The following is a 24,352-nucleotide window of genomic DNA, read 5'->3' on the forward strand; positions in this document are numbered from 1 at the left end:
CACATACTCTATCTCTCTCTCTCACACACACTCTGTCTCTCATTCTCTCTCTCACTCACACACACACTCCATCTCTCACACACACTTTCTCTCTCTCTCTCTCTCTCTCTCTCTCTCTCTCTCTCTCTCTCTCTCTCTCTCTCTCTCAAACATACACACTCCGAGGAAAACCTTGCTAGTGCCCGTTTCATTTGTGTCAGAAGTGGGCCTGTTTTACTAGTGGAATATATTACTTGGGTTTTTAATGCTTCAGTTAGTAATATTGTGTAACACACACTCTCACACACACTCCCTAAGTAGAAGGAACTAAACCAGGCGTTTTTATAGGTGGGGAACTTCATTGAGTAAACAGTTTCACATATTAGAATTCTTAAGAGTCTAAGAGGAGGAAGTGGTGTGGGTGAGACTTAGTTCTTTCCCTAGAGCAGTGATTTCCAAAGCTGGTCCTGGAGGCACCCTAGCCAGTCAGGTTTTCAGGATATCCACAATGAATATTCATCCAAGATTTGCATGCACTGCCGCTACTAAGTGCAAATCTCTCTCACGAATATTTATTGTGGATATCCTGAAAACCTGACAGGCTGGGGTGCCTCCAGGACCAGCTTTGGGAACCACTGCCTTAGTTTGAGTAACATTAAAGTGAGCTGGTGATTGAAATTCAGAAACAACCTCTATGTATTGAGGGCCTCAGCTGACCTCAATTTTGTAGGTTTTGTTCCAACATCAAGAGGATGGAACTGAAGCCTCAAAAATTCATTCCTCTTAAAACTTAATAATAAAATTTAAAATTTCACATGCTCATTCAAGAGAATTCTAATGTAAATTGAAGGCATGTCTTGTGTTACCCTTTAAAAAAGGAATGTGCATTGCTACCTTTATCTATTTTCAGTTTGAGTGCGTACCTTAGACAATCCCTGCTAGTTGAAAAACCTGCCCAGGGTGAGGGCAGCTGTCAGCCATTACTGAATGCTCATCTGACATTTTTGCTGAATGGCCTATCTGTTTCCTCTCATATGTGCCATCTTTCAATTTTTTAAGTTACCATTAGGTGGCATGTGCAGAGATATTGTGTTTATGCATCTCTTATATACAAACTACCAGCATATCAATACTTAGAATTGCGAGGCACTCTGTTGAAAGATTATGTTATCAGAGTACCTGGACGTTATCAAAGTACCCGGAAGAAGGAAACGAAACACTGTTGGCAGCAAGTCCGTTGGCAAAAAAAGCATAAGTGCAACTTTATGAAATACTCTCATGATAAAGATCAATGGGAAGAATTGTTTAAGAGTTGATTTAAAGAAAAGAAAAAAAAAAACGGACCAATGACGATTATAGCTTTGTCCTGCTTAATATATAGCAGTGATAAATGAAAATAAAGGCGCCATACTAATGGCCAAGAATTAAAAATAAAAGTGCCATATTGATGGGTTAAAAATAGATGATTAAGAAACAATTAAGAGGTTTATATGGGTGCGTCTAAGTATTGATATGCTGGCAGTTGATTTATAGGGTATTTGAGTATACCCGCATGAACACCTTAACGCAATACTAATTGTAATGCTGTTACCCGGAAATGGCAACCGCCATTACGGCAAATGTAAGCCACATTGAGCCTGCAAATTGGTGGGAAAATGTGGGATACAAATGCTACAAATAAATAAAAATTAAAGTACACCCGTTTAATTAGATGTATATGTATATACAGACATTAATAGTAACATAGTAACGTAGTAGATGACAGCAGAAAAAGACCTGCACGGTCCATCCAGTCTGCTCAACAAGACAAACTCATATGTGCTACTTTTTGTGTATACCTTACCTTGATTTGTACCTGTGTTCTTCAGGGCACAGACCGTATAAGTCTGCCCAGCACTATCCATTTCACATTAATAGTGAAACCATTTGAAATGTTCTCAAGCGTGCCTCTTTCCTTTCCTCCATCCTGTTTTGTTACAGGGAGTGCTTCTGGTCATTAACTTGGTGAATGTTGAGTAACTGCTGGTGATGTTAAGCAAAAGGGCAGGATATAGTGTGTACTCTGGTTTTACAATGAAATTTGCATTATTGACTTACTTCAGACCAGATGCAGTTAGTTTGTATAAAGTATTTTCTCAGGTTAGTGTATTTTAGGGTTAGGATTATGATGTGTAATTCACATGTTTAAATAAACTGAAATTTAGCCATTCAGGAAAGAAACGAAGGTTCAAAGAGCGACCAAAACGATAAAGGGAATGGAACTCTCATTTGAGGAAAGGTTAAAGAGGTTAGGACTCTTCACCTTGGAAAAGAGACGGCTGAGGGGGAATGATAAAGGTCTACAAAATCCCGAGTGGTGTAGAACAACTAGAAGTGAATCCATTTTGTTTACTCATTCAAAAAGTACAAAGACTTGAGGGGCACACAAATAAGAGGAAATATTTTTTCACTCAATAAATAGTCTCTGGAACTTCTTGTTGGAGGATGTGGTAATAGCGGTTGGCATATCTGGGTTTAAAAGGTTTCTACAAGTTGGTAAAGGAAAAGTCTGTAGTCTGTTATTGAGATGGACATGGGGGAAGCCACTTCTTGCCCCAGGATTGGTAGCATGGAATGGTGCTACTAATTGGGTTTCTGCCAGGTACTTGGGACCTGGATTGGCCACTGTTGGAAGCAGGGTACTGGGCTAGATGGACCATTGGTCTGACTCAGTATGGCTGTTCTTATGTTATTATTCCTGCAGTCTCTATTCCCATGCAGCTCTCTAGTCCCATACTCACTCAAACCTTCAGCTGCTGCTGAACCCTGATCTAGGCTGTGTAGTTCCCCATGCTACCTCTGGAGAGGTGAAATATGGAGGGAATGGGGAAGAAGAAAAGTAAATGAGAATTTGTGTGGGGTGGGGGGTTAGAAAAGGTGTAAATGAGGTCCATGGTAGGGGCCCACAAATGCTATATTTGCCTAGTGCCAAATATAGTATTTAACCAGCCCTGTAAATTCCTTTTCTGAACTGATATGAAATTGCTTGTATTCTGTTCATGAAGTTTCTAAATGGTTGTACTTTTCAAAGTCTTACGTGGATGTTGCATATAATTTTAGCCGGAAATGGTTTTTCATAAGCAATTTTCTTTCATGAAACGTTGCGATTTTAAGTGCAGTTGGTCTGACATCTGTGAATATTGGGTGTTTTTGTTCGAGCATTATGTGTTTGCTTGCTTATTTTGTTGCCTTTATTGGTATTATACTGTGATATTAGATGATAGACCTGATATGTGAAATGCAAATTTGCTGGCTTTCAGGCCAGCAAACACCCGGGAGATGGGATATATATGGAGGGAACCTCGAGTGTAGGACATGGTGTCCTCTGGAGAACAGAGGCAGGATGTAGGGAAGAATTGCTCTCTGGGGTTCAGAAGATCAGAAATGGAATCTTTTTAGGTCAAGATGAGGCATTTAAAGGAGATGGCGGAGCGGTTTGTGTTGTGTAGCTGGGGAAGTTAGAGTGAGTGAGAAAAAAAAAAAAAAAAGTTCAATCTAATGAGAAAATGGTGAGAGCTCTATGGAGGCCGAGGAGAGGAAGGGGCAGAAAAGGAAGCTGGTCTGGGAAAAGGTTTGGGGATTCAGTCTTGTTTCCAGCAGTGCCTGATTCCTGCTTCAGCGTCTTGAATCCCGAAACTGTTAAACTAATTAAAGATTTTAGGCAGGATTAATCCTCTGCTGCATAGTTCCTGCCAGCTGAGGTAGTCGATTAGCTCTCATGGTGAGGATATTGGATTTCTGAAAGAGGAGTCAGCACTATTCAGGGGTTGTTATCTTTCCAAGGCTACAGGGGTCAGGAGGTAGAAAACAGAGGTGACTTCAATCTCTTTTCACGGTTGCTAGCTCACTGGGTGCCCTCCCGTTCTCAGTGTGTGTCTGTATTTCTCTTGCCTTTCTCCATTCTCTTATCTTCCTTTGTCTTGTCACCCCCCCCCCTCGTCACTGTATTTTGCTTCCTCCCCCCCCCCCCCCCTATGTTCTTTCCCTATCTGTTTTTCCCCTCTTGTTCCTCTTTTTTTCCCTTCCTTTCTTCATTCTCACTCTTGTGTGGTCTCTGCTGTTTTGTAACCAAAAAAAAAAAAAAAAGGGCAGCCTAACAACCCAAGAATGGTGAAGTCCAGAGCGCTTAATGTGAAACATGTGCTGGCAGGCACTGGTCTGAGGCTTAGAGGAGGTGAAAGGAAAACAGCCTGGAGAACTTGTCTAATCGCTGCCTTTCCTTTCCATATTCAGTAATGATGAATTCATAAATTGCCCGGCTTTCCTAGTTTTCACCTATGACTAGTTCTCCGCTACAGTATTGCTTTCTCCCGTCAGTACACTGGAGAAGTAATATCAAAGAGTGAGCATTTTGCATAAACCCTGGTCAGGTGACTAGTGTAAAAGGCATGCTAGTGGGCATTGAATATATAATAGTCTCTCTTGCGAGGCTTTTCGAGAGGACTTCACCAGCTTCCTATTCATGAAGGTTATCAATAGAAATCAAACAAAATAAAACATGGAAAAGAAAATTAAGATGATACCTTTTTTTTATTGGACACTAGTAAAAAAAGGCCCGTTTCTGACACAAATGAAACGGGCTCTAGCAAGGTTTTCTGAGTGTGTATGTTTGAGAGAGTGTATGTGAGAGTGAGTGTGTGTGTGAGAGAGAGAGTGAGTCTGGGTGCAAGTGTATCTGTGAGAGAGAGAGAGAGAGAGAGTGTGTGTGTGTGAGAATGAGAGTGTGTGCAAGTGCCTATGTGAGACACAGTGAGAGAGTGTGTTTCACACAGATACAGTGTGTGTGTGTGACAGAGATACCTTCCCCCCTCTCTGGTGTCAGGCCCCCCCCCCTCTCTCTCTGGTGTCTGAGCGTTACTGTGCAGGACGCTGGCTGTGCTTCAAGGAACTGACCAATCCTATTTAATAGAATGCACCTCCAACATTCTGAAGCAGAGAAACCTTGTGTGGTTGGTCACTTCTGCTTGTGACGAACCCGGAAGGACGTGATGTCAATTCAGGAGATGGATACAGAGAGCAGGAATGCCTCAGAATGTTGGAGGTGCGTTTTATTATATAGGATAACTTAATACATTTCTTGATTAGCTTTCGAAGGTTGCCCTTCTTCGTCAGATCGGAAATAAGCAAATGTGGTTGCTGATAGTATATATAAGTGAAACATCCAAGCATTACAATGACAATCTAGCAGGGTGGGGGTGGCTTTGATGTCCCCATGCATACCTCCTACCCACCCCCACCCTGTTAGACTGTCAATGAAATGCTTGGATGTTTCACTTATATATTCTGTCATCTTCCACATTTGCTTATTTCCGATCTGACGAAGAAGGGCAACCTTCGAAAGCTAATCAAGAAATGTATTAAGTTATGTCCAGTAAAAAAAGGTGAACTAAGAGTGGACTAACAGGGCTACCACACCTCCCTATTCATGAAGAAATGCCACTGTTTTGTATGTTGTGGGGTGGGCATGCCTTTCTACTTACGTTTCAACAGGTTTTTGGGAGTTTTTTTCTTTGCGTATTCTTGAATTATCATGCTGAGATTAGATATTTGTGAAAAGAATGATGTGGGGTTGTTTTGGAGTTTTTTTTGTATATTTGTTTTGGAATGTAAACCACCTGGCTTTGTTTGTAATTTTTTTGTTTTCAGAATGTAAACCAAAGAAATGGGCTCTTCAGCCTGATTTTTTTCTCAGTCTAGCGAATCTTCTTTAAATAATTTCACACCCATCACTTGATTTGGGTTTTATTTCACTCTGCGCTGTATCATCACCACTTCAGTCAGTACTGCACTACCAGCAACATCTGCATTAGGTTTAGAGGTCTGAAATGCACTTATAACTTTAGTCAATACCATTCTACCGTCATTGTTCCATGTGTACCTAACAGGATGTCTTATTAATGATACTCTAGAACTGCACAGTAATGCAGCAGTGTTGTCACTTTTGCATGCTGCATTAATGTTGTACTTTGTTCTGGTAGTATGGTGCCGTAGTGTTTGACTGACTTAGGAGTCCTTGTCTAGAGGTAGGAATTGCTTAAATGTGCAGTCTTTATGCAGGGGAGGGCAGTCTCCCTGAACTGCAAATTTTACAGTCATTATTAGAGGCAAGTAGAAGAATTGGAACACTTACATAGATCCTCAGCAGATATACTTCTGGAGGTTGCAAATGCCTTAATGCCCAATCACTTTAACACTGTAGTTTTCTGCTGAGTATCATAGATGTATGCAAACACACAACTCCCTCCCTCCCTTCCTTCCAGTTTGCAATGCTTTATTCCTTTTTGGGTTTTAAGAGATTCTTTTTTTTAGAAAGCTCAAGCCATCTAAGTGTAAAAACAACTTAAATCGGTAGAGTATTTTTATGGATTCTAGTTTGTCCAAGCAAGGTCAGTTATTTGTAATTAAAAATTTCTGCACCCAACTGTAGTTGGTAGTAACTTGTTCCTCTTTCACTACTATCTCATCCCTCGCCCCACCACCATCGCCTGATCTCCACCAATAAAAGTTCTCCTGATTGCTCTCAGGTATGTTTGGGCATTATTTTTCCAAATGTCTTTTCAAGAATTAACATTGTTTTCCTCAGTGGCGTAAGCTAAGTGGGGCGCCAGGGGAGCGGCCGCTCCCCCAAACGGAGTTCTGCCGGCGCCCATTTTTTTTCGTCCTGTTGCAGTAAAAATGAGCGCCGGCGAAAGTCCGCTCTCACTCCCCCTGCGCCGTCAACTTGCCTCATCCTGGCTCCCCTTCTGGTTTTCCTGCCATAACTATGTTTCTGAGGATGATAAAACACAGGAGCCTAGAGGGGGGACTATGTTTTTTCAAATAAATGTTGCTTCAAGTTTTGATCATTGGGAAGAAAGGTTTAGATGTATCATAGGGGGACGATTCTATAAGCAGCCTTCTTTTTAGGCATCTTGACACCGCACGATGAGTCTGTCTATTCAGTAAAAGCATCTGAGCGCTCAGATCCTTATGGAATGCTAGTGTAACCCAGCATTGGCATGTGCTTTACATTTATGAACCTGCAGGTACAAGTGACGTTAGACCTGGCATAACTGTGCATGCCTAAATACAGCAGGTCATTGGAGCTGACTCTGGGGGTGCTTGAGCACCCCCAATATTGAGAAAATTCTTTGTATTTGTCCAGGGAGGGGTTATTTTCATTGGGCTTAGCACCCCCAATAATTTTGAAAAGTTGGCTCCTATGCAGCAGGTATCCACGGAACACACAGTATTCTGTAAGTTACTACTACTACTACTTAACATTTCTAAAGCGCTACTAGGGTTACGTAGCGCTGTACAATTTAACATAGAAGGACAGTCCCTGCTCAAGAGCTTACAATCTAAAAGACAAGTGTGCAGACAAAGTGGGGCAGTCTAGATTTCCAAAAGCTTAGGTGCCGAAGTTGGCTGTGTTCTGGAGGTGCGTACTTGCATATGCCTATTTTGATATGGTAGACAGGTGGGTTCAATTTAGTCATATGTTGCACAGAATTTTACTAGCTTTGTAGGAGTAAGAATATAATTTCAAGACTGAAAGCATATAGGGATTTATTCTATAAAGGTTACGCTCTTAAATTTACACTTCTAAATGTGGAGCATAATCTATACTCCTAAATTTATGCTCCTAATTTAGTTCCTATTACGCTCATAGATTTAGCGTACATTTAGGAGCATGAATTACACTCCTAAATTTATGAGCGTAACCTTTTATAGAATAAGGCCCATAGGGGGCCATTCCCTATAGATCACCTACTGTTGGGTGCTGGGATGATGTTCACTAAGCACAAATTCGATATAGGTAATTGCCATTATAAGAATACTAGTGTAAGACTGCAGTTATGTGCCTAACTCTAGATGCGCGCGCTTACGCTAGCTCAGTGGCCGGTGTAAATGATTGCGCATAAATGTACGCAGGTAGGTGGATAACTGTTAGTGCTCTAGAACTCTACACACAAGTGCTAGGCACCCCCACGTCCCACCCATGCCCCTTTGCAGTTGCACGCTATGGAGTTTGCTCTCACATTTTGTAGACCTGCTGAATAATGGCAGTTATGAACATAACTGCTAATTAGTCAATTAGAGCCAATTAGCAATTGCCAATTATTGCTAGTTAACATCAATTAGCTCATTTTTAAGTTGCATGTGTAACTGCTGCCTTTCTGTAACTTATTTGAGGGTGCAGGTTTATAGAATTAGGGAGATAATGTTTGTCTGTGCCTCTTAAGGACATGGTTTGGCATGTGTTGGCAAAGTTTGGATACGTTCGTCTGATCCGTTATGGCATATCTTGAGCTCCATAATATAGCATTCTTTCTCAGTGATCAGTCTTCGTCTTTAAGAATTGTCCAGTAGATCCCAAAGAGTAGACCATTCCCTTATCTTTTGCCTAGTCTAGGCTGAAATACGTGTATGGGCTTGTCCAGGAAATTTCCCAAACCTCCTCTAATCCCAGCTATGCTAGTAGCCTTGACCACATCCTCCAGGACTAAATTCCAGAGCTTGACTGTGTTGAGTGAAACAAGTTTAAAGGCATATCAGTGGTACCGGGTAACACTGATTGACTGCTCCCCAGAATTTTTTTTTTTACCAGTATTCTAGCCTGGGAAAGGATGTGTGTGCTGTACCTTTTTCTCCTAACTAACCCTTGCCCTTCACCAAGATGAAGCAACAAAGTGTGATGGACTTTAGCTTTTGGTTTCCATGCTTCACAAAAAAAAAAAAAAAAGGACGAAAAAGGGAAAGGAAATGGGGCGGGTGGGGGGGAGGGGGAGAACCCCAGAGGCTGCTTTCAAAGGCCTCTCTGTGTGATTACTCTAGCAGCTTAAAACTCTGGGCAAATGAACTGCCACATCAGAGCCCAGACCGGTCTTTCAAGTGCATATTTTCCTACTTCACCTCGCCCTTTCTGTAACTTTACACCATAGCTTTAGCAGCTCTGCTCCACTTACCAGGCTTGGGGAGATTTCCCTACCCTTCTTTGCCAACTAAGAGATCAGAGGCTAAGGAAGGGAGATCCGGAGTGGGGGAAGGGTGCAGTGGTGAATATTTCATAGGTTTGGATTCTCACTCCTTCTAGATAAATTGTCGTACTAGCCCAAGCAAATGGAGCGGTCTGAGTCGGGGAGATTACAGTGGAGGAGAGAGGAAGACGAAATAGTCCTCATGTAAGGGCTTAAATTAATGCAGGACTTGTAGACATCACTGGTTCGTACTAGAGTTGGTTCCAATACAGGAAAGATGAGTGACTTAGTTGTGAAAAGAGGTTAAGAAATACGGATGGATGGGGGAGGAAGGAAAATATGATCAAACAGATCTGGGAAGTGAAAGATAGATGTCAGGGAGCAAGGAGAAGTAATGTAGAGAGGCGAGTGGTGAGCAGAAGTCAGACATTGAGGGATATCAAGTCAAGTCAACGCTCTAGCACCAGTAGGGCAGTCCCTTAGTTGGTAGGGCAGTCCCACTGGTGCTGTGGCAGCCATGACAATGGCATCTGTAGCAAGTCTCTTCCAATACAGTCGGCCTAGAGCGGCTGCAGAAAAATCATCAATGCAGAGATATCAAATGAGAAAGAAGGTTGCAGATAGGAAGAAATGACATCCATAAATACAGAGATTGATGTGAAGGAGATGCAGATGGGGAAATCTGTGTTGAAAAGCTCTTTACTAAGGGATTAATGCAGGAGAAGCCAAGAACTAGGATCAGCCCCTGAGATAAGGCCCTTCACATAACTAATGCAAAAGGGAAATTGGGCTCAGATATAGGTAGACCTTTGTCTTGCTCTTTCCAAACTTCTACTTTCAGAATGCTATAGTGGAAAGCGTTGGTGTAGTGGGTAATCTTTAGTATCTGGGAGCCAAGGGGAAAGGGCTGAGAAAGCCCTAACTGCTGAACTAAAGGTGGCATATTGATTACGTCTTCAAATTACTTTTCTCTGTAGATTGAAATAGCAGTTCTCCCAACAATACCAGAATTTCCTGATCTACTGAAAACACAAAAATCACACATTTGCAGATTAGTACAGACCAAGAGGGGAGGATCTTAATAAGATACTCCTGGTTGGGGGAGGAGTCTTTATTCTATAACCCAAGCAGGAATTGACAGTGAAAAGTTTTTAGGAAGCATGGTTTGTTTGCTTTTTTTTTTTTTTTTTTTTTGCATTTCTAGTGCCAAGGGCTAAGGAGAAAACGGACCTTAGACTATCTTCATCAGGCTCTGCATATTTGTTCCACAGCCAATTCTCAACCACTGAGTTAAAGAACCATAATAAAAGGCATTGTAGACAGATGGGTAGGTGTGAGTGAATGCCTGCACATAGACACGTGCGCATGCCATAAGAAAAATTCACCCTGTGGGAGCTGATGTTTAAGATGGCGAGGGGAGACTGAATCACGGGCACTCCGTGCAGTGCTCTGTGCATTTGCACCACTGTCTCTCTCTCTCTTCCTCCCCCTCCCCTCAAAAAAAGAAATGGAGGGGCCAGATTCTTTCTTAGTCCAGTTTGACTGCACCTAATCACTCGCTTTCCATCCTTCTGTGTTTCCTTGTGTGTCTTTTTTTTTGTCCCCTCTGTTTGTTCCTCTTTCTGTCTATTCCTTTTGGTCATACTGACTCTTCCATCCTCAGTTTTGTTTTGTTGTTCTTTCACTGTGTGCTCTTAGTGCTTGTCTGTTTGCTTGTTTGTTTGTTTTTATTTTGTGCTCTCTTCCAGTCTCTTTTCTGGCCTTACACTGCACATTTGCAGTTTATCAGGGGGCGGGGAGGCGTTCAGCTGCTCTGGTGCTGCACACCTTTATAGGATATGACCAAACAATGTCCTCGGCCCACATCCTCTTTTCTCTGTTCCTAAGGAACACCACCTATAGGAAGATAGGAAGGCTGTGTTAACTTTTATGCAATGAGAGAGAAAGAGATTGTCAAGCATGTTTAATTACACTGGCTCTGGCTGCTCTTTCTATGTTTTAGTCGCCTCTTCAGCCTTTTCTGGTTCTGGGTTCTCTCCCAGCTGCTGCAGTCATCTGCTGTGACTGCTTTCTGGGCTGCTACTCCTTAACCCCTCCATCCCACGGTAACTATCACAAACCCTCCCCCCCAAGCTGGGGGAAACGGTGATCTTTATCAGCATGTGACACCCCTTCTCTGTGTTTATGCGTTTGTTTTCTTTATTATTTTTTTAACAGATGGGAGCTGCGTTGCATGCCTGCCTGTTGGACTGGAGAACGGAGGCAGCCAGGGAGAGTGGTTTCAGCGCCCCCAGGGCTCTGGAACGCGCCAGTCAAACAGTGACATGGATGGTGGCGATAGGAACTTCAAAGTGAATCTGCATTATAAACACGCACGGCCGAGGTAACCACTGCCAGGCTGTGGAGGGGGAGTGGGGGAAAAGGTAACAGCTGCAGGACTGTGGGAGGAAGGGTAAAGAGAAGGAAAATCTCTGCAGTGAAGGGACAGGAGGAAAGTAGTCACTGTGGTGGGGGGAGATCATCACAGGATGGGGAGGTAACTAACTGCTATGAGGGGGTAGAGAAGGTATCTGTTTCTAAAAGAAGGAAGAAAAGCGAGAAGTTTAAGGGAGATCGGGGAAAGCTAATGACTGCTGTTGTGGAGTGACATCTGGAAGGAAGTAATTGTGGATGGGGGGGGGGGGGGTAAGGGGGAATTACAGTGGAGGTAGTTGTGTGCGTGGAGATGGAGGAAGAAAAGGTGATGAGACGAAGTGGAGAGAAACGGGTGGAATAATGAGCTTAAAGTGTGTCCTGTAAGTGTGGCTGGGGTGAGGACGAGTATTGGAGCAGATTTACTATTTGTGATCTGGGTAACTTGCCAAGCTACTAAGATTGAGTCCATTTGAAGGACTGGGAAAAGGTGATGAAGTAACACTATAGGAGTGGAAGAGTCTGACAAGGTGATGGGAGCTTGAGACAAGGGTTGGGTAATTTTAATCCAAATTCTAGGCCACTGGATTCAAAATACTACCATTTTTGTGATGTTTTGTGTAAAACAGCGCTGTGTGTGCCCGACCTTTTATTTATTTTTGTAACATTTGTACCCCGCGCTTTCCCACTCATGGCAGGCTCAATGCGGCTTACATGGGGCAATGGAGGGTTAAGTGACTTGCCCAGAGTCACAAGGAGCTGCCTGTGCCTGAAGTGGGAATCGAACTCAGTTCCTCAGTTCCCCAGGACCAAAGTCCACCACCCTAACCACTAGGCCACTCCTCCACTGTTGCTACTATTTGAGATTCTACATGGAATGTTGCTATTCCACTAGCAACATTCCATGTAGAAGTCGGCCCTTGCAGATCAGCAATGTGGCCGCACAGGCTTCTGCTTCTGTGAGTCTGACGTCCTGCACGTACGTGCAAGACGTCAGACTCACAGAAACAGAAGCCTGCGCAGCCTTCTACATGGAATGTTGCTAGTGGAATAGCAACATTCCATGTAGAATCTCCAATAGTATCTATTTTATTTTTGTTACATTTCGCTTTCCCACTCATGGCAGGCTCAATGCGGCTTACATGGGGCAATGGAGGGTTAAGTGACTTGCCCAGAGTCACAAGGAGCTGCCTGTGCCTGAAGTGGGAATCAAACTCAGTTCCCCAGGACCAAAGTCCACCACCCTAACCACTAGGCCACTCCAATGACCTTCCATGAAGAGTTCTGGTGAGCTGTCATGGTTTGAAATAGCGTTCACCAAACACTGGACTGCCCTTGTCTTGGTATTTTAACCTGTGCATTCTTACCTGGCATCAAGACATCACGAGTTAACCCATAGCAGCTACAGTGAAGGAAAATGAGTTGTCATAGTAGGGGGCTAAGTTGTTAAGCAGCTGACCTTCTAGCTTGTTGCTCTGTGCTGGTGACAGGTGTGTGAGACATCCACAGATTGAATTTGGAGATCAGTTTTCCCGTTTAGAGAACTAAAATGGGGCAAAAGGTTTAGTCAGAAATATATTTAAAGAGAAAAGAAATGAGAGATTGCCTTTACCTTCAAGAAAAACAATTGGGGGGGAAAGACTGCAGAGCTAATTTGCAGCACTGGAGCCGACTCTGTGGGTGCTTGAGCACCCCCAATATTAAGAAAATCCCTTGGATATGTCCAGGGAAGGGTTATTTCCATCGGACTTAGCACCCCCAATAATTTTGAAAAGTTGGCTCCTATGATTTGCAGTAGATTCTCCAGCAGACAAGCTGCCCTAGTGTTTTCTTTAACGCGACACTGAGCTTGTAGCTAGCTATCTGAGCACTGGAATCAGATAGAGGGTAGGATGCAGCAATGAAAAGGGTGTCTGTTTCACCGTGGCAAGGGGTTCACAAGTTAGGAGCTCTCTGAATCCATTATATCTTGGACTCTGACACTCCAGTGAATAATTACTGCAGCATCGTTTGGTTGTATGCTTCTGGTGTATTTCCAATCCTCACTCCCTTTCCCGCCACCACTTAACTGTATCATGAATTAATGAAACTTTCAGTGACACACACAAACTCCTCCAGAAAGGGATGGAAGCAGAAAAAATAAGTGTCATGCGTAGACTCTGGCATTCTTCACACAGATCAAGGAGAATGTTTTCTATGCCCATGTAACAGCCCACTGAGGATATCAAACATATAAACGGCGAGTGACCGACTCACTCGCAAATGCGCAGTAGAGACTTCCCTCTCTGTCCCGCCCCCGCGTCAATACGTGATGACGAGGGCGGGACAGAGAGGGAAACTGCGCCGCCGAGGTTGATACCGCTCCCCCCCCCACCCGCCCACCCGAGGTTGCCGCTACCGTTACCCCACACACACCCGGCCTGGGCCCTCTCTCCGCTACTAACGTTACGTCACAGGAGGGCGGGACACAGGCAGAGAAGGAAGGGCCGACGGCAGCTCAGCTGATGTGCGTGCTGCGTTCCGGCGAATGGATGTGTAAGTTTAGTAGCGGAGAGAGAGAGAGGGCCCGGGCCGGGTGGAGGGATGGCGGCGACTCCGGGGGGGGGGGGGGGGGGGGGAACGGTAGCGGTGGCGACCTCACGGGGAGGGAGGGAGGGGGAAGGAAGGAAGGAAGGAAAACCCCAATACCAGCCCGTTTTTACGGGCTCAACGGCTAGTGTCCTATATATGAGCCTTTGGAGGAAGGCAAGTAACCCTCTTCCTGAAATAATGTTGTTCCTTAGGCTTTAGTAGCATCTCCTTCATTAACAGTAGAATTTTCCACTTGGTGACTCAATGTAGACTGAAGGGGAGGGGGGGGCTTCATTGGTTGCTCGTAGTGCTTGTAAAGAGGCAGAAGCATATACTGCAGCCCAGGTGACAAAGAAATGTGTGTGTTTGCAAAGGGAAAAGGGTAGTTTGTTAGACTGGGAATGTTGCTGTGCAGGATTGTGAGTGTGTGTCTGTGTGTTCCGTACCACATTGTATTTTTATTTATTTAGATTTAGCTCACACCTTTTCAGTAATAGCTGAAGATGACTTACATTCACACCCTCACTCTGTATTTCTCTATCCCCAGAAGGCTTTATAATCTAATTTTGTACCTGAGGCAGTGGTGGGTGGGTGGGTGGGTGTGTGCGCGCCTATTTCACTCTGGCTGGACACACTATCCAGCTTATAATTGAAAAAGAAAAACGCCTATATTGCGACCCAAATCGGGAGATAGACGTTTATCTCACAAAAACGAATAAAGCGGTATAATCGAAAGCCGAATTTGGACGTTTTCAACTGCACTCCGATGCGGACAAAGTTGATGGGGGCGTGTCGAAGGCGTGGTGAAGGCGGAACTGGGGCGTGGTTATCGGGCGATCAGAGATGGGCGCCTTTCGCCGATAATGGAAGAAAAATATGCGTTTTTAGCGAGAATTTAGGGCACTTTTCCTGGACCCTGTTTTTCCACGAATAAGGCCCCAAAAAGTGCCCTAAATGACCAGATGACCACTGGAGGGAATTGGGGATGACCTCCCCTGACTCCCCCAGTGGTCACAAACCCCCTCCCACCACAAAATATGCCGTTTCACAACTTTTTATTTTCACCTTCAAATGTCATACCCACCTCCCTGGCAGCAGTATGCAGGTCACTGGAGCAGTTATTAGGGGGTGCAGTGGACTTCAGGCAGGTGGACCCATGCCCATCCCCCCCCCCCACCTGTTACACTTGTGCTGGTAAATGGAAGCCCTCCAAACCGCCCCCCAAACCCACTGTACCCACATGTAGGTGCCCCCCTTCACCCCTTAGGGCTATAGTAATGGTGTAGACTTGTGGGCGGTGGGTTTTGAGGGGGATTTGGGGGGCTCAACGCACAAGGGAAGGGTGCTATGCACCTGGGAGCTCTTTTACCCTTTTTTTTTTGTTTTGTAAAAGTGCCCCCTAGGGTACCCGGTTGGTGTCCTGGCATGTGCACTACGACTCCTGGCCCCTTCCACGAACAAATGCCTTGGATTTATTCGTTTTTGAGCTGGGCGCTTTCATTTTCCATTATCACTGAAAAACAAAAACGCCCAGCTCACAAATTGTCGAATAAAACATGGACGTCTATTTTTTTTTGAAAATACGGTTCGGTCCGCCCCTTCACGGACCCGTTCTCGGAGATGAACGCCCATGGAGGTAGACGTTTTTGTTCAATTATGCCCCTCTATATGTTCTACTGTGCTCTATGTGTATATCACAGCACTTGGGTAAGACTGCTGAAAATAATTTTAAGCTTTCTGTGGAATAATGGGATTGGCTTCTTCTGTAGGGTTGGAGTTTCTTGTGGGTGTCTGCAGAAACCTGCAACTTCATTAGGCTGCACTGTGTGTGGCTGTGGGTGGATGCTGTGTGTGTATATAATCCAGAGCACTGGAGCAGAGCCCTGTAGACCCAGCGCAGCAATGCCCAGCAGAGACTGCCAAAGAGCTGAGGTCACTTCCTGTAGCAGCTTTCCATGAGCACAGGCTGCAGACAGCACCTGGCTGAGCGAAGGAGTGGGACTGGGAGGAATATAAAGTAACAGTGCAGTATGGAAAAGATCAGAAGCAAAAGATTTCAAGAGCAGAGAGAGTAGAGGTTGAGAACAAGGCATGTAGATGGCTAGGTTAAGGTAGAACAGCTCTGTATTTTAATTTTTTGTTTTATTTTTGTTACATTTGTACCCCGCGCTTTCCCACTTATGGCAGGCTCAATGCGGCTTACATGGGGCAATGGAGGGTTAAGTGACTTGCCCAGAGTCACAAGGAGCTGCCTGTGCCTGAAGTGGGAATCGAACCCAGGACCAAAGTCCACCACCCTAACCACTAGGCCACTCCTCCACTGTTGCTACTATTTGAGATTCTACATGGAATGTTGCTATTCTACTAGCAACATTCCATGTAGAAGTCGGCCCTTGCAGATCACCAATGTGGCTGCGCAGCCTTCTACGTGGAATGTTGCTAGTGTTGCTAGTGGAATAGCAACATTCCATGTAGAATCTCCAATAGTATCTATTTTATTTTTGTTACATTTGTACCCTGCGCTTTCCCACTCATGGCAGGCTCAATGCAGCTTACATGGGGCAATGGAGGGTTAAGTGACTTGCCCAGAGTCACAAGGAGCTGCCTGTGCCTGAAGTGGGAATCGAACCCAGTTCCCCAGGACCAAAGTCCACCACCCTAACCACTAGGCCACTCCTCCACTCCATGTATGTGTGGAAAACAGCACAACTTAAAAGAAAACAAATAATAAAATATATTTGAAAGAAATATGCAAAACCAGCTGGTATTAGTGTGATTTGCACAGAAGCTGATTATCCTTTTTTTGTATTACTGTATATGTATCTTACACTTGATCCACACTTAAGGGAGTATCTGTCTCATCTTTGACTTCTAATTAGGATAGATAAGTTGTGTTTAGTTTGTTATTGAGCTAACTAAGAATAACCTTGAAGATGTTGTACCATATGAGCTTTCCAGACCACCTGATGAAGGGCCTGTGTAATTTCAAAAGTTGGTGCACAACGTGGGATTAATTGAGTGGAGGAGTAGCATAATGGTTAGTGCAGTGGCCTGAGAACCAGGGGAACTGGGTTTGATTCCCACTGCAGCTCCTTGTGACTCTGGTCAAGTCACTTAACCCTCCATTGCCCCAGGTACAAAATAAGTACCTGAATATACTATGTAAACCGCTTTGAATGTAGTTGCTAAAACCACAGACAGGCGGTATATCAAGTCCCATTAACAAGATTCCATGCACAATCACAAAGAGCAGCAACATTCCATGTAGAACCCCAAAGAATAGCAAGATTCTGGAATCCTAAAGAGTAAGGAGTGGAGGAGCCTAGTGGTTAGTGCAATGGACTTTGATCATAGGGAACTGGGTTCAATTCCTGCTGCAGCTCCTTGTGACTCTGGGCAAGTCACTTAACCCTCCATTGCCCCAGGTACAAAATAAGTACCTGTATATACTATGTAAACCACTTTGAATGTAGTTGCAAAAAACACAGAAAGGCAGTATATCAAGTCCCCTTGCCCTATTTGAGATTCTACTTGGAGATTGTACATGGAATGTTGCTACTATTTGAGATTCTCCATAAAATGTTGCTAGTGGAGGAGTAGCCTAGTGGTTAATAAGACAGACTTTGATCCTGGGGAACTGGGTTTGATTCCCACTGCAGCTCCTTGTGACATTGGGCAAGTCACTTAACCCTCCATTGCCCCAGGTACAAAATAAGTACCTGTATACATAAGTATTGCCATACTGGGAAAGACCAAAGGTCCATCAAGCCCAGCATCCTGTTTTCCAACAGTGGCCAATCCAGATCACAAATACCAGGCAAGATCCCAAAAAGTACAAAACATGTAATATGTAAACCACTTTGTAACCACAGAAAGGTGGTATATCAAATTCCATCCCCTTTCCCTTTTCATATAATCTTCTGGATCAATAAATGGCATCGGTGTCTACAGTCAGTGCATTTTTGAGGACCAGTATAGCTTTACATCACTTTTAATTGAGAAAAGAGGTGACTGATCCAGTGGCGTTCCTAGCGTGGATGGCACCCGGGGCGGATTGCCGATGCGCCCCCCCCCCCCACCTGCGAAATGACACCTTCCCCCCTCCCCGGCAAAATGACACCCCCCCCGGGTGCACGCCACTGGGGGGGGGGGTGCCGCGGCGCTCGCCAGTGGGCTCCGACCGCGAACTTCGCTCATTCGCTGCAGCTCCCTCTGCCCCGGAACAGGAAGTAACCTGTTCTGGGGCAGAGGGAGCTGCAGCGAACGAGCGAAGTCGGAGCCCACAGGCGCGCGCCGCGGCACCCCCCCCCCCCCAGCGGCGTGCACCCGGGGCGGACCGCCCCCCCTCCCCCCCCCCTTTGGTACGCCACTGGACTGATCATTTCTGGGGATGCTCTGGGATTAGACTTTCTCCAAGCAAGGGTATGCCATTTACCTTTCTTTGCTGGATTTGTTTAGAAGGAAACTGGCTGATAAACTTTTCAAATCACTTGTCTGAGTAATGAGGACTACAAAGCGCCTGTGGGATCTTAAAAGCAAAATTCATAGCTGACCGGGGACACCTAGTGGTGTAATATCACAATAATACTTTTCATCTCCGAAACCTTGAGTGAGCAAGGCAAGATCAAGACAGACGGAGAAAATGAAGGCAGATAAGGAGCACAAGACCCTTCCGATCTGCCCATTCCTGGTGCAGCATTGCAGAGCCCACCCAATGTCTGGCTGTAGTCTTAACATCCTCCCAGCTAAGGATCCTTTGTGCTTTATTCCAGGCCTTCTTGGATTCTGGTCCTGCTGTCCTCCATTTTCATCCGGGATGCAGTTTTATATATCCACCTCCTTTTCAATGAAGACATTTTGTAGTGTTGCTCCTGGATCTGTTTAATTTGGGGTATCATATTATGAATTTTTGCCTAAAGTACCTTCTCAAGAGTTATTTTTATTTCATCGTTTGCGCCTTTGAGATATTTGAAATGTTTCTTTCTATCTTGTCTAGGGTAGCGGTTCCAGAATATATCCTGCCCCTAAGCCAGTCAGATTTTTTGGGTTACTGGCAATGAATTTGCATGAGATTAAATCTGCATGCAATAGCAGCAAATCTCCCATGAATATTCTTTATGGCTATCCCAAACGTACGACTAGTTGGGGGTCCCCCAGGACAGGTTTCAGAACCACTGTTCTAGGATACACATAATTAGGTTCTAAAATTTCATTTCTTAGGTTTTTATAGTGTGAACATGAAATAGGATTTTATTTGTTAAGAAATTCTCATCGAGGCTAGCCTAACTGTTAGAAGTGAGTCAAGTTGTTCAGATTTTTGGTTTGTTTAAATAAAGGAAAATGTTTTGTGGCCATCCATGTGGCTGAATGTAGTCCTGCCATGCAAATCACACAAGTTCCATTTGTCATCTTGTAGATTTGTGTTGTGCAAGTACTGAGAGCACTGCACAGTTAACATACTCAGGTCACAGAAATTGTTTTACAGTAGGTATCTTATGTTCATGTCCAGATCCAATTTGCTCAGATCCTGAGGGGGCTTTAGAATTCATTTCTCTGAACCAGGATATGTTGCAAAACTCCAGACACTTGTGTAATTATTCTAGGTGTAGCCTGTTGACAACATCCCATCTCTGTAGATAATGTGTTTTTTTTTAACCTGTGTATGCTTATTGTAATCTGTTTAGATTGTGTAGACAGACCATGAATGAATAAAATAAATATAACGGATTCAGAGTCAGGCATGCACTAGGGCCAGATCTGGGTGTAAGTATTCACTCTTCAAGGGTAACTGTAATTTTTTTTTTTTCTTTTCAGGGAACTAAAGTGTAATATCCGAAGCAACAAAGCAGATGGTAAGTTCTTTCCGCAACGGGCCAAGTAGTTTGAGCATCATCTTCCCTAAAGGCCATCGTCCTTTCTCTTGTCTCTTCCATTTTAGATTGGAGGTTGGGTTTGACTTTGGAAATATTTATTAATGATTTGGGCATATGCTGTACAAGTTTAACTTTTTGAGCTAATGTTGTGTTTTGTTTTGTTTTTTAGTTAGGCTGGAACTTAAATGATAGCTTACTATGGCAATGTTTGTAGCAGTAATTGTAATATTAAAAGCCCGTTTCATAACGATCCTTCTATGCAGACAAAACCCCAGGTGAGAAACTGTGAATGCAGTTTCATAGCCGGGTGTTCAGTTTTAGGAGAGGGGGTGCCTGAGGCCAAAACGGGCGGGCACAAAATTTTGCCCCTATCCACAACTCAAATTGTAAATTCCTGAGCCGGTGGGGTTCCTTAAGCCCCTCCAGCAGCCAGAAATTCCCCTACACTTGCAGTTGGTGGCACTTTCTATGGGCCACCGTTGCACCAGCCTCCCCTCCCCCCCCAACCCCTCCCACATGCTCAGTTTGTGTGCATGTGGGGGAGCGAGGTGTTGGTCCATGGAAAGTCAAATCAAAAAGTGGAGTCAGTCAACACATGTTGGAACCAGATGATTCTTTATTATTCTTATAGTCGGCAACTGTAAATACTACTACTACTTAACATTTCTAGAGCGCTGCTAGGGTTACGCAGCGCTGTACAAATTAACAATTAAGGACGGTCCCTGCTCGAAAGAGCTTACAATCTAATAGATAAGAGTGAGACAAATATAGGACAATCAAGCCATTGTGACATCACTGATGAGCTTGGCTCTTAGGCATTGGTGGAATGAGGCATTATGACATCACAATCTCAGCTCTGGATACCAGAGACTGAAACTCTTCACACTAAGGGGGGAAGTGGGCCAAGTATAGGACAGTCGAGCCATTGTGACATCACTGATGAAGTTGGCTCTTAGGCATTGGTGGAATGAGGCATTATGACATCACAATCTCAGCTCTGGTTAAATCACTGCTATATGTAATACTACTACTACTTAACATTTCTAAAGGGCTACTAGGGTTACGTAGCGCTGTACAATTTAACAAAGAGAGACAGTCCCTGCTCAAAGAGCTTACAATCTAATAGATAAGAGTGAGACAAATATAGGACAATCAAGCCATTGTGACATCACTGATGAGGTTGGCTCTTAGGCATTGGTGGAATGAGGCATTATGACATCACAATCTCAGCTCTGGTTAAATCACTGCTATATGTAATACTACTACTACTACTTAACATTTCTAGAGCGCTACTAGGGTTACGCAGCGCTGTACAAATTAACAATTAAGGACGGTCCCTGCTCGAAAGAGCTTACAATCTAATAGATAAGAGTGAGACAAATATAGGACAATCAAGCCATTGTGACATCACTAATGAGCTTGGCTCTTAGGCATTGGTGGAATGAGGCATTATGACATCACAATCTCAGCTCTGGTTAAATCACTGCTATATGTAATACTACTACTACTTAACATTTCTAGAGCGCTACTAGGGTTACGCAGCGCTGTACAAATTAACAATTAAGGACGGTCCCTGCTCAGAAGAGCTTACAATCTAAAGGACGAAATGTCAAGTTGGGGTAGATAAGTTTTCCTGAGAAGAGGTGTAGTGATTAGGTGCCGAAGGCGACATTGAAGAGGTGGGCTTTGAGCATTGATTTGAAGATGGGTAGGGAGGGGGCACGGCGTATGGGCTCAGGGAGTTTGTTCCAGGCATGGGGAGAGGCGAGACAAGGGGCGGAGCCTGGAGTTGGAGGTGGTGGAGAAGGGTACTGAAAGGAGGGATTTGTCTTGAGAGCGGAGGTTACAGGTAGGGACGTAAGGGGAGATGAGGGTAGAGAGGTAAGGAGGGGCCGCAGATCGAGTGCATTTGTAGGTGAGTAAGAGAAGCTTGAACTGTATGCGGTATCTGATTGGGAGCCAGTGAAGTGACTTGAGGAGAGGGGTGATATGAGTATATCGGTTAAGGCGGAAGATAAGACGTGCGGCAGAGTTCTGGATGGACTGAAGGGGGGAAAGATGGCTACGTGGGAGGCCACGTAAATGGAGGAGAACCACACAGCTGTGTTTCGGCATTGGTGTTTGCCTGCATCAGGGGTTATACAGTCTAGAAGTACTGTTCAGCGCTAGACGCCTTGCTCAGTGAGCGAGGCTTCTAGTGCTGAGCAATACTTCTAGATTGTATTACCCCTGACGCCGAAACACAGCTGTATCTGGTTCTCCTCCTCCGTTTTACAGTTGCTGACTATAAGAATAATAAAGAATCTGGTTCCCGATACATGTTGACTGACTCCACTTTTTGATTTGACTTCGGTTTGTTTCATTTATGGAGACTTTTTCCTTTTTTTGTGTGCTAGCCATGGAAAGTGCCACCAACTGAGAGCACAGGGGAGTTTCTGGCAGGCAGAGGAGGGACCTCTTCAGCTGGTGGGGCTTGGGATCCCCATCAGCCAAAGTAACAGTGCCATAACTTTTTTTTTGGGGGGGGGGGGGGGGGGGGTGCTGAGCCTAAAGTGGGTAGGCCCAGACCCCTGAAGCTATGCCACTGAGTGAATCTCTCCTTTTGAGCTTACCTGCACAGCCAGCGATAAGACCGTATAATAATTTAATGTGCTGAATGTTTTTGTATGTAATTTCCCAGTCAGATTGACTGGTTTGTTTTTATTATTATCCGCATGTAATGTTAATACTTCCTTTGGTACAGTGTGTCTTAGGTCTCACTTGCGTTCCCAGTAAAGCTAAAGATTATTGCAATGCCTTCATCATTTTGATCTATCTGTAGGGTTCCAAAGTTTCCTGCTTCCCTTTTCCTGTTTACAAAGGGAAATTCTATAACTGGGCATCCACAAATGTGCACCCTTTGTATGTGTAAATGCACAGACTACTAGCACTTGTGCGTGTAACTGTATGCATTCCTGTTCTATTGCAGAATGACGTGCATAAAGGCAAGGCAGGCATGTACATGGGTAGAAAATAGGCGGTACTCCCACCAGGGGCATAGCCAGACTTCGGCGGGAGGGGGGTCCAGACACCGAGGTGAGGGGGCACATTTTAGGCCTCCCCCGGCATCGCCGACCCACCCTCCCCCCACCATTGCCGACTTTGCCCCCCCCCCCCCACCGCCAACCCTCTTTATCCCCCTCCCGCCGCCAACCCGCCGTCGCCTACCTTTGCTAGCGGGGGACCCCAACCCCCGCCAGCCGAGGTCCTCTTCTCGCAGAAGAAAGCCTTTTGCGAGAACAAGAGGAACTCGGCTGGTGGGGGTTGGGGTCCCCCGCCAGCGAAGGTAGGTTGGCGGCGGGGGGGAGGAGGGGTCGGGCGGGTCGTCAGCAGGGGGGTCCAGGGCCAAATCTACGGGGGCCCAGGCTCCCCCAGGCCCCACGTAGCTACACCACTGACTCCCACATACACATGTAACTTACAGATTACTGTCCGTTATATGTGTTATACCGCTTTTATGTGACTGCAGCTATGCCAGTTCTATGGCTGCTGTAACTGCAGGCATGTAAACATAAAGTAATGCCTACACCAGTTACGTATTTATTAGGATTTATTTACCGCCGTTTTGAAGGAGTTCACTCAAGGCGGTGTACGGTAAGAATAAATCAGACATGAGCAATAGGCAATTACAGCAGTAAAAATATTCTAATAATACAAAGTATGGCATAGTACACTACTTACAATGCCATCACAATACGTAATAGAAAACTTTAATTGACAATGAAGGATGTAAGCAAGAGTTAAAAAGTAAGATGGCTAATTTAAAGAAAGTTTGCACGTGAGGTCAGAGAGATGGTTAAATATCATCTCAGCTAGGGTAGGAGTGAATAAACATGTCCCGCTGCAGTATGTGCAGCCCGTGTCAAACCTTGTGCGTGTGAGTGAGACTGACGAGTTAGTTACTTGTTCCATTAAAGGCCTGGTTGAAGAGCCAAGCTTTCGCCTGCTTCCAGAAGTAGAGATAGGCTCCGCTTAACACAAGACTTTCAGGCAGTGCGTTCCAGAGTGTGGGGGCTACTCCGGAGAAGGCTCACTTGCAGGTATCACATCGCGTATTCTATAGCAAAATGTGGGCACCCAGAATCCGTTATAGAAGAAACTCATCAGGCAGCATCAGGGTTCCTCAGTTGAAGGTACCCCCCCCCCCCCCCCCATAGTGTATCATGGTGAGCTTTTTTTATTTAAAGAGTGACTTAAGCTCTGAGAAGATCCTTTTTTGTTTCTCAGCCTTTTGGCTTGGATCTATTAATTGTTGGCAGTGTTGATTCTGAGGAGGGAATCCGCTGGTCAAGAAGGCTTCTGAGGTGACTGCATAAGCAAATTTATAGCACTGAAATTGTCACCCTGATATTTTTGTTCCAGTCTTGTTTTCCAGATCCCACTCCTATACATTCTAGTGTTCATCGAGCTACTTTAGGCTGCATGGGATTTCATCTATTTTAAATCAACACAAAATCTAGCGATGCTGTGCTGTCATGG

General features: G+C 44.7%; 1 protein-coding gene across 8 annotated transcripts in view; it reads left to right on the forward strand.

Annotated features, from left to right (window-relative positions):
- Positions 1-24,352, forward strand: part of AHDC1 (AT-hook DNA binding motif containing 1) — a 306,721-nt gene that overhangs the window by 235,410 nt on the left and 46,959 nt on the right. For 6 of the 8 annotated variants that reach the window (XM_030217758.1, XM_030217762.1, XM_030217759.1 and 3 more), the window contains exons 2-3: positions 11,196-11,361; positions 19,776-19,813. In XM_030217758.1, the coding sequence (XP_030073618.1) occupies positions 11,196-11,361; positions 19,776-19,813 (204 nt within the window). The remainder of the gene's footprint in view (positions 1-11,195; positions 11,362-19,775; positions 19,814-24,352) is intronic. The other 2 variants (XM_030217765.1, XM_030217766.1) reach the window with 1 other exon arrangement.

Source organism: Microcaecilia unicolor, chromosome 11 (genome assembly GCF_901765095.1).
Source record: "Microcaecilia unicolor chromosome 11, aMicUni1.1, whole genome shotgun sequence".
In the NCBI taxonomy this organism is placed as follows: domain Eukaryota; kingdom Metazoa; phylum Chordata; class Amphibia; order Gymnophiona; family Siphonopidae; genus Microcaecilia; species Microcaecilia unicolor.